At 44.4% G+C, this 11,244-nt stretch overlaps 1 protein-coding gene across 2 annotated transcripts in view; it reads right to left on the bottom strand.

The window, feature by feature from the left end:
- The window catches only part of LOC106607187 (cGMP-dependent protein kinase 1), a 189,901-nt gene extending 179,742 nt beyond the window's left edge, over window positions 1-10,159 (bottom strand). For both annotated transcript variants that reach the window (XM_014203919.2, XM_014203904.2), the window contains exon 1: window positions 9,548-10,159. In XM_014203919.2, the coding sequence (XP_014059394.2) occupies window positions 9,548-9,807 (260 nt within the window). In that variant the 5' untranslated portion in view covers window positions 9,808-10,159. The remainder of the gene's footprint in view (window positions 1-9,547) is intronic.
- Window positions 10,160-11,244: the final 1,085 nt, after the last annotated feature.

Here is an 11,244-nt window from a genome sequence, read left to right on the forward strand (position 1 = left end):
GTTGGGGGTAGGGGGCAGTATTTACACGGCCGGATAAAAAACATACCCGATTTAATCTGGTTATTACTACTGCATATTAGAATATGCATATAATTATTGGCTTTGGGTAGAAAACACCCTAAAGTTTCTAAAACTGTTTGAATGGTGTCTGTGAGTATAACAGAACTTATATGGCAGGCAAAAACCTGAGAAGATTCTGTACAGGAAGTGCCCTCTCTGACCATTCCTTGAGCTTCTTGACTCTGTTTATTGAAGACTGAGGATCTTTGCTGTAACGTGACACTTCCTACGGCTCCCATAGGCTCTCAGAAGGCGGGAAAAAGCTGAATGATGTAATTCCAGCCACTGGCTGAAAAACATTAGCGCTTTTGGCAAGTGCTCTATCAGAGGACAATGGGCTGAGGCGCGTGCACGAGTCGACCCCATGTTTTTATTTTCTTTCGTCTTTGAACCTAAACACGCTTTCCCGGTCGGAATATTATCGCTTTTTTATGAGAAAAATGGCATAAAAATGGATTTTAAACAGCGGTTGACATGCTTCGAAGTACGGTAATGGAATATTTAGAATTTTTTGGTCACGAAATGCGTCGTGCGCGTCCCCCTTCTTTACCATTCGGATAGTGTCTTGAACGCACGAACAAAACAGAGGATATTTTAACATAACTATGGATTATTTTGAACCAAACCAACATTTGTTATTGAAGTAGAAGTCCTGGGAGTGCATTCTGACGAAGACAGCAAAGGTAATAACATTTTTCTTATAGTAAATCTGATTTTGGTGAGTGCTAAACTTGGTGGGTGTCTAAATACCTAGCCCTGTGATGCCGGGCTATCTACTGAGAATATTGCAAAATGTGCTTTCACCGAAAAGCTATTTTAAAATCGGACATATCGAGTGCATAGAGGAGTTCTGTATCTATAATTCTTAAAATAATTGTTGTGTTTTTTGTGAACGTTTATCGTGAGTAATTTAGTAAATTCACCGGACGTTTGCGGGGGGTATGCTAGTTCTGAACGTCACATGCTAATGTAAAAAGCTGGTTTTTGATATAAATATGAACTTGATTGAACAAAACATGCATGTATTGTATAACATAATGTCCTAGGGTTGTCATTTGATGAAGATCATCAAAGGTTAGTGCTGCATTTAGCTGTCTTCTGGGTTTATGTGACATTATATGCTAGCTTGAAAAATGGGTGCCTGATTATTTTTGGCTGGGTACTCTGCTGACATAATCTAATGTTTTGCTTTCGTTGTAAAGCCTTTTTGAAATCGGACAGTGTGGTTAGATTAACGAGAGTCTTGTCTTTAAAATGGTGTAAAATAGTCATATGTTTGAGAAATTGAAGTAATAGCATTTCTAAGGTATTTGAATAATGCGCCACGGGATTCAACTGGCTGTTGAGTAGGTGGGACGATTTCGTCCCGCCGACCCTAGAGAGGTTAAACAAAATAACGACGATAACAGTCCAGTAAGGTGCACAGACTAAACCGGAAACAACCACCCCCTGCCACGCCCTGACCAAACAACCCCTCTTACTGGTCAGGACGTGACAGTACCGCCCCCCCCCCCCCCAAAGGTGCAGACCCCGGAAGCACCGAAACACAAAAACCCCACAAAAATAACCCCAAACTTAAAGGGAGGGTGGCTGCCGTCACCGACGGTTCTCGTGCTACAACCCCCCCCACCCGACTCCCCAATGCTCCAAATACTGAGGTGGCTCAGGCTCCGGCTTTAGTTCCCATTCTAACCTGCCCACCCCCCTTGAAGGCTCATGGCTGTAGACCACTGCTGAAGGCTCTGGGCTAAGGTGCGTCGCTGGAGACCTCGGGCTGAGGTGCGTCGCTGGAGACCTCGGGCTGAGGTGCGTCGCTGGAGACCTCGGGCTGAGGTGCGTCGCTGGAGACCTCGGGCTGAGGTGCGTCGCTGCAGGCTCCGGACTGTCGGCCGTCTCTGCAGGCTTCGGACTGTGGGCCGTCTCTGCAGGCTCCGGACTGTGGGCCGTCTCTGTCGGTTCCGGATTGTAGGACGTCGCCGGAAGCACTGGACGGGGAACTGTCACCGGAAGCTCTGGACGGGGCACTGTCGCCGGAAGCTCTGGACGGGGAACTGTCGCCGGAAGCTCTGGACGGGGAACTGTCGTCGGAAGCTCTGGACGGGGAACTGTCGCCGGAAGCTCTGGACGGGGACTGCGCACTGAAGGCCTGATGCATGGGGCTGGCTTTGGAGGCGCCAGACTAGTGATACGCACCACAGGGCTAGTGCGAGTAGCAGGAACAGGACGTACTGGGCTGGGCAGGCGCACTGAAGGCCTGATGCGTGGGGCTGGCTTTGGAGGCGCCAGACTAATGACACGCACCTCAGGGCTAGTGCGAGGAGCAGGAACAGGATGTACTGGACTGGGCAGGCGCACTAGAGGCCTTATGCGTGGGGCTGGCTTTGGAGGCGCCAGAACAGTAACACGCACCATAGGGCTAGTGCGAGGAGCAGGAACAGGATACACTGGGTCTTGAATAAATACTGGAGGTCTGGAGCACACTGCCTGCACAACCCATCCTGGCTGGATTGTCACTGTAGCCCTGCACGGGCGGAGTGCTGGCACAGGGCAAACTGGGCTGTGCTGAGGCATAGTGGCTGCCATGCGTAGAGCAAGCGCAGGGTAGTGTGGGCCTAGGAGACGCATTGGTGGCCAGATGTGCTGTGCCGGCGCACTTCTCCCTGGCTGGATGCCCACTCAAGCACGGCACTTGCGGGGGGCTGGTATCAACCGTACCGGACTGTGCGTGCGGATGAGCGAGACCGTGCGCACTTCCGCATAGCACGGTGCTCTCAACGCCAAACGCTCCCCATAATAAGCAGGAGGAGTTGGTTCAGGCCTATTGCCTGACTTACTCCAACTCCCTGTGTGCCCCCCCCAAAAAATGTTTTGGGGCTGCCTCCTCACCTCCTGAAATGGAGGATATAGTGCCTCGTATCTCCGTCGCTCAGCCTTTGCTGCGTCCAGCTCCTCCTTCGAGCGCCGGTACTCCCCTGCCTGCCTCCAGGGTCCCTTTCCATCCATTATTTCCTCCCATGTCCACGACTCTAAGTAGCTCTCCTGCTGCTGCTCCCTCCTCCACTGCTTAGTCCTCTTATGGTGGGTGGTTCTGTCCTAATCTTCGTCGTTTGAAGAGGAGAAATCATCGGACCAATATGCAGCGGGTATATTGCTCATCTTCGATTTATTGAAGGTAACCACACTTAAACAAAATAACAACGATAACAGTCCAGTAAGGTGCACAGACTAAACCGCAAACAACCACCCCCTGCCACGCCCTGACCAAACTACAATAACAAACAACCCCTTTTACTGGTCAGGACGTGACACCTTTACCCTAACCGGGCACTCCAAGGAATTTGAAATGTGGTTGCCATCACAATTACAACATCGTACACCCTCAGATTCCTTAACAACATTCCTTCGGCACACACTTCATACATGTCCATACCTTTAGTAATTCTGGCAAAACAACGGCTTGGACACAAAAGCTCTCACCGCATATCTAACATATCCCATTTTCACATGTGAAGGGAGAAACACTTCATCAAACATCAATAATACCGACAGGCTTTCTTCTTTTCCCCCATCCACTACACGGTTCAGCCGACATGCTCCAACTACTCCTGGTATGCTCCTCATAAATCACAAGGCCTCCACATCCAACGCAACACCAGAGATGAGACCTTTTAACAGTGCTCTGCTACAAAAATCTAAACTCTCCACTTCATAAGTCGATAGTTTGTCGATCCTTAACGCCTTTTCCATCTGCTCTTTCAACACACAAGAAAACAAAACAAAACCACTTCTGGTCACTCTAACCGTCTCCACCTTTCCCAATGCATCCCTTACCATCCTTGATACTTCAAATGCATCTCCCCAAAAAAGCATAATTGTTAGTGTACCTTACTCCAACCAAAAACCTATACTCATTAACAACGTTTGCACTTTTTGTTAAATTTTTCTTCATCACAGTCCTCCACTCTTCAGCCAAACTGCAAGGATCCAATCTCTCCACCAATCTCCCTCCCACTGGGCCAGAATCATCCTTTACATCCTCGGAACAAGTCCAAAACTCGGCAGTCCTCACCGCGGATACTTCAGGCTCCTGTAAGGTTCCATCTCCGAGCTACTAGAGCACGTATCCCTAATTTACACTTCCCTCTACACTCAACTCATTCTTGACTGTCATCACTACACCTGCCACCACAATTGATTCACCCTCACTCTTGTCATATTCAATGTCCTTATCTAGCTCTTCCAGAAGTTCTGTGCAAACCTCCATTCCATATTCACTCAGGACATATTTCACTTTTCTTCTGTTTCCCTTGTCCGCCATCTTCTCCTTCACCAAGTCTTCCTGAGGGTTTGTACAATCCCCCACTTTATATTTATTCATAATATGTTCCAGTTTCTTCCTTTTTCCCCTTGTCCTCCATCTTCATCTTCACCTCCAGTTTACCCTTCCCACCCTCCTTCCCCGGTTGTTGTCAGCTCGAATATTGTCATTAACTTCTCTAGGGCCGGCGGGACGAAATCGTCCCACCTACGTAACAGCCAGTGGAATCCTGTGGCGCGTTATTCAAATACCTTAGAAATGCTATTACTTCAATTTCTCAAACATATGACTATTTTACACCATTTTAAAGACAAGACTCTCGTTAATCTAACCACACTGTCCGATTTCAAAAAGGCTTTACAACGAAAGCAAAACATTAGATTATGTCAGCAGAGTACCCAGCCAGAAATAATCAGACACCCATTTTTCAAGCTAGCATATAATGTCACAAAAACCCAGAAGACAGCTAAATGCAGCACTAACCTTTGATGATCTTCATCAGATGACACACCTAGGACTTTATGTTATACAATACATGCCTGTTTTGTTCAATCAAGTTCATATTTATATCAAAAACCAGCTTTTTACATTAGCATGTGATGTTCAGAACTAGCATACCCCCCGCAAACTTCCGGTGAATTTACTAAATTACTCACGATAAACGTTCACAAAAAGCATAACAATTATTTTAAGAATTATAGATACAGAACTCCTCTATGCACTCGATATGTCCGATTTTAAAATAGCTTTTCGGTGAAAGCACATTTTGCAATATTCTCAGTAGATAGCCCGGCATCACAGGGCTAGCTATTTAGACACCCAGCAAGTTTAGCACTCACCAAAGTCAGATTTACTATAAGAAAAATGTTATTACCTTTGGTGTTCTTCGTCAGAATGCACTCCCAGGACTTCTACTTCAATAACAAATGTTGGTTTGGTCCCAAATAATCCATTGTTATATCCAAATAGCGGCGTTTTGTTCGTGCGTTCAAGACACTATCCGAAAGGGTAAATAAGGGTTACGAGCATGGCGCATTTCGTGACAAAAAAATTCTAAATATTCCATTACCGTACTTCGAAGCATGTCAACCGCTGTTTAAAATCCATTTTTATGCCATTTTTCTCGTAAAAATAGCGATAATATTCCGACCGGGAATCTGCATTTAGGTAAACAGACGAAAGAAAATAAAGCATGGGGTCGACTCGGGCACGTGCCTAAGCCCATAGTACTCTGATCGGCCACTTGCAAAAAGCGATAATGTGTTTCAGCCAGAGGCTGCCTCGATATCGTTCAGCTTTTTCCCGGGCTCTGAGAGCCTATGGGAGCCGTAGGAAGTGTCACGTTAGAGCAAAGATCCTCAGTCTTCAATAAAAAGAGCCAAGATGAACAACAACTTGTCAGACAGGCCACTTCCCATATAGAATCCTCTCAGGTTTTTGCCTGCCATATGAGTTCTGTTATACTCACAGACACCATTCAAACAGTTTTAGAAACTTTAGGGTGTTTTCTATCCAAAGCCAATAATTATATGCATATTCTAGTTACTGGGCAGGAGTAGTAACCAGATTAAATTGGGTACGTTTTTTATCCGGCCGTGTCAATACTGCCCCCTACCTCCAACAGGTTAAAACATTGTTTGATTGGTTGACAAGATGAACTCTGCTCATTGGTCAACCATGCGCGGCGACTGCTCAAGACTTCAGCTAATATTTTGCCACCTCGAGCGCCGAGCCAGCAACACCGCTCACGGGAGTGAGCACCACGAACCGTGCATCTTGCAAAACTCCTTGTGTTTTTCTGCCCTACTCCAATTGAAGTCTGAGACCTTCGCCACTTATCGCGGCCCGTTTTTAATCACCTTTTATGTTAAATCAAAATACAGTGATGTGTGATATTGTAAGATCAAAGGACAGTAGTCACTAGAAACGCCAGTGGCATTAACGTCACTAACGACAAGCAAGTAGCCTACATGAGCTTTTTATTCTTAATGTAGAGGTAGGGTCAGGGCTAAGTTCAAGGTTAGGGTTAGTGGTTAGAATCGCATGTGGTAAGAAAGTGCTGTAGCTCTGTCCATAGCCAGTCACCAGACAGTATGATGACTTGAAAAAAAGATCAAAACTGCCCTCTTGTGGTATGTGTTAACAGTGACTGAGCAGTTAGGGAGAATATCTGAAGACTAATAGAATGTCTGGTGCACACAAACTTTTTGATCAATGAAACTCAGAAACCAGTGATCTAGAGAAATACCATTATTGGACCTTAATCATGCTTAACTGTAATATATATGATAATAATAATAATAATATATGCCATTTAGCAGATGCTTTTATCTATAACGACTTACAGTCATGCGCATGCATTTTACATACAAGTGGTCCCGGGAATCTAACCTACAATCCTAGTGTTGCAAGCGCCATACTAAACTAAGCTACAGAGGACAGCAAACTGTGACCAAAAACATTGTCTGAAGGATCCTTCTATGTGTTTTCAAAAGGTCTGGATAGGAGAGTTTATGTTGCCCAACCACTCAACAGCTGTTTTTACAATGCTATTACTGCTCTATTATCACACTGTAAGTCTGGCTATGATATGGTGACAGTGATATATAATATTGGCTGTAATAGTGTGGCAATGAGAGCTGGCTTGAAGATCAAGACCCTGAACCTTTTAATGGGTGCTTTAGGGACAACAAAGTTTAAACAACTCTGACATAATATATGATTTGGTAAAACGAGAATGCTAATCACTTCTGCAAGGGGAAGAACAGTTTAAGAGGCAAGTTTATACTCTTTTCCCTTTTAGCTTGAGATGTAATTCGTGAGATAAGGTATTAGTATTAAACAAAATACTTTCCTGGAGACCTCATTACACAAACCTACTGACCAATGAGGCATTCTAGGTCCAGGATTTGTTCCTGACCAAGTGATTTGACCAGGAAAACATGCCCTGCATCCCGATACTTTCCTTTCCTGGATTTAAAAAGGACTGGTATAAACAGTGTAGTGGATGGAAACTCAGTTTAGCCCATGCTTAAACCAATAATTTTACATTTGTGGGGAGTAGGGCACTGATCACATAAACTCCTGGCCCTGGGCATTGCTTAAATCTACTGACAATGAACCATTAGGTACACTTCCACTCCCAAATAAAAGTTAATAGGTCAACTTTCAACAACCAGATAAGTACATCCCCTTCTTATCCTCCATCCCTCCCATCCTCCCTGTGCCCTTTAAACCACCTCTGTGTTGGAGACAGGCTTACATTTCACCTCGCTATACTTCCAGCTCAGCCCTTTCCTATGGCGATCAATAGGAACAGGATCCATTGCTCCATGGTTCTGTAATCCGATGATCAGGAGGCTGTCCGTTGGTACCTGGTTCTGACACGAATTGAGGTCACTATGTCTCAATGTCTCTGACCCCTAACAGAGCCACAAGCAAGTGCACAACCAGATCCATTAAATAACAACACACATCCCATTTTTTAACCAGGAATCAAGACATTCCATCCTTTTCATCAGCTGCCTGTGGCCTTGGACCACCACTGTACTAGTATCCCGAAAGGGATCATTTTCCATAGAAAGAGAACAAATACCAGAGGACATGAAAGCAATTATTTTGCACTTTAATGGCATTACTCTTTATGGATAATACCATTGTCTTCCGACAGATGGCGTCATGCTAAACCGACACATGTTGCCAGGAGCCAGCTGTCTTGGAACTCATTTTTAAAAATTAAGATTTTGTTCGTTCACGTGACACTAGTTCCTAACTTCTGAAAATCACTGCGCTCTCCCATGACTCACTATGGAACACCAGCAGGGCTGAAAACATAATTTGAAAAATTTCTAAATTTCCAACAGATCATTATGGCCTGACATAACAGTAGAACACTGAATTATTAATAACACTAATCTTCTCCTTGTATAGTTATTTTAGTGCTATCTGGTTACCTGACAATCAGCTCATATTGGCCTTTTACTGTGCGTGCAGTGGGTACAGTTTCTAATCTAATTCAGACCGTGTGTGTGTGTGTGTGTGTGTGTGTGTGTGTGTGTGTGTGTGTGTGTGTGTGCGTGCGTGCATGTGTGTAAATGTCTGTCTAGACAGGGTAAGCAGCAGTTTGAAAAGGTCACCACCCATACCATACGGTTTTAGTCACAGAGAACAAAGCTGTCAGGGAAGATGAGTTGCTGTGTCAGTCTCACAGGAAAAACCTTTAGAGTAAAATGGAAATTACAGTGAAATCCACAGTGAAGACTTTATGAATGGGCTTGTGTTGAGTTAAAAGAAACCTAATTGATCACACTACCTACTGCAAATGGCCATTTTGGTGTTTATTGTGCATGACTTTGGTATGTTGAACTGCCATTGTTAAATCATCAGGAATATATTTGAATCTTTTGATAAACACTTTTTCTGAAGTGTATGTTTAGTAACTCATTAGGCCGGATACCATTGACTCAATCTGATTAGGCCTAAAGATGAGGCATTCATTTCCTTAAAAAAATAACAGCTCTGTATCCATTCATTTCCTCTGTGTTTGCTTTCATGATGTGACATCTGTAATCAAATTTCATCCAGTTACCAGGCCAAGGGAGTCGGTCCTACAAAGAATGAACCCTAATAATTTAGAACATCCAACACTGAAGCTACAAAGGTGAAACGGATGGTGATAAGGAGAGCATATGGTCAAAAAAGCTTTTTCTAATGGAGTATTAAATATCCTCAGACTATACTTCGGGCGCTTAGCATCCAGCTACTAAAAGCCAATAATGCTTCGTGCTTCCTCCACTTTACCTCCGGTGGGAATGCAATGATGGATCGGATCCATAAACTCCTCCTGGAAGCCTGTCTTGGAGCTACGTCATCGGCCCCAAGAATGAACGCGCTCGCACTGCCCCATTCATGGAAGCGCGTCTCCATCTCCACAGTAGAACTAGTGGTCAGCCCTGTTGTCATTGTGAATGATTGACATTCAATGGCCTGACATCACACCTATCTGTTTAAAGTAGTCTAAATGCAACTCAAACCATTAGGCTACATTTTTGTTTTATATGTTTTCTATAGCCTACCTCGTCAACTGCACACGATGGATAAACAAACATATTTTGCTGTATAAAAACCCTAAATAATTCGACACCAATAACACCAGGTTCAAACTCTTACCACTCGGACTTGTCATATTTCCGAAAGGCTTGCCTCGACAGGTCTTGGTAGTTTTGAGGCTCCGCCGAGATGCCTTGCGCCCGAGTCCTGGTCCTCGGTCCAATAAGTTGAGCGCTGGGCAAAACGGACTGACATTTGTGCAGTTTCCTCTTCAGTTCTTGGATCTCGTCCTCCCTGTCCGCCAGACGCATCTCCAAGTCTCGTATCCTCTCCTCCTTCAACATTAAAATCTTGGAAAAATCCTCCTCGAGGTCACTCATTTTGAAATCTGCGGAAACTTCACCGTTGTTTACTCTCGAAAAACACAACTCCTATATTTAAACAGTTTCTTGTGGTCAGAATTCCGTTGTTTCCAATGCGTACACGGGCTCCACCGTGCGTATTGAGAAGGATCCCTTTGCAATCCACGTGTTTGTTTCGTTTGGTATTGAAAGGAGAGGATTTAAATCGGCGTTTAAACAGCCGAGCGGGCGGTTGATAGATCCGCAGCGCTGGTCCGCTGGGCTGCTGGTCCACAGACATATACCCTGACCCTCCAGGGACCTATTGATGATCCTTCATTGAGAAACCAATACAGCAGTCTTCCTCTTTGGGGAGGCAAGCCATATGCTAGACTGTCATAGTGTGGAAGATTGTAGCTTTCGGACACAACATCAGTAGTCTGTGTATTGGTTGGACTCCATGAGTTATGCATCGTTCTGGTGGCTGGCGACAGAAAGTAAACCTTCCACAATATAGCCGGCTTCTCACAAAAAAAAGGTTTATTGTCAACAAATGCATTTTTACAATCTCTAGAAAAACGACTTACCAGATGTAAAATGAAAAGTGTCCGTCGCTATCAAATAAACGTCTGAATCCAACTTTTGTCCGAACAGCAGCATATTCCTGTTGAGTTAGACTGTGGGCTGCCAATTAGACCACGCACTTTACTCAATACTTCCTACCATGAAATGTACTGTCTACACAGCAGGAATATGGTGCAGTTCAACAAAAAGTTGGATTCAGACCTTTATTTGATAGGGAGGGTCACAGTTCACTTTATATATAGCAAGTAGAGTTCCTAGACATGATTCCTTTGTTGACAGGGAACGTTTTTGTTTGGTGTAGCCTACTATATTGTTGTAGCCACTCACCTAGAAACCATTCATTCACAACTGAGGAAGTCCAACCAATACATAGACTGCTGATGTTGTGTCCCAAAGCTAGGGAGACATAGAAGCAGGACGTAGGGGTGCTGAGGTTGCTCAGCATCCCCTGATAAATCTAAAATAAATAATAATAATATTTTTTAAATAAATACAAATAATACCCACCAAATTAGTGATTTATTATTACTCCTGTGTGAGAGCACTCCCACCCCAAAACATCTTCCTGCAGCCATGTAGGGAGATTGTTTTTGCATTGACAAATGTTCACCGTCTTGAAATCATCAACACAAAGCTTCTGGAATGGCAGCGAACACCCTTTCATCCGAGCAGCTAACGCAGCCCAGTGAAACTCGATCTGGCTAGTGATCTGATTCACGAGCCTGTTAGACAGAAACACTCACCCCATTGTTGTCTCATTAGACTATATGAAACTCATTTAGGCTATAACAACCCACACAATTACAGGTAACTGACAAAATAAAGGAAACACCAATATAAAGTGTCATAGCAGGGCCTTGGGCGACCACGAGCCAGAACAGGTTGTTAGGG

Source organism: Salmo salar, chromosome ssa01 (genome assembly GCF_905237065.1).
Source record: "Salmo salar chromosome ssa01, Ssal_v3.1, whole genome shotgun sequence".
NCBI lineage: Eukaryota > Metazoa > Chordata > Actinopteri > Salmoniformes > Salmonidae > Salmo > Salmo salar.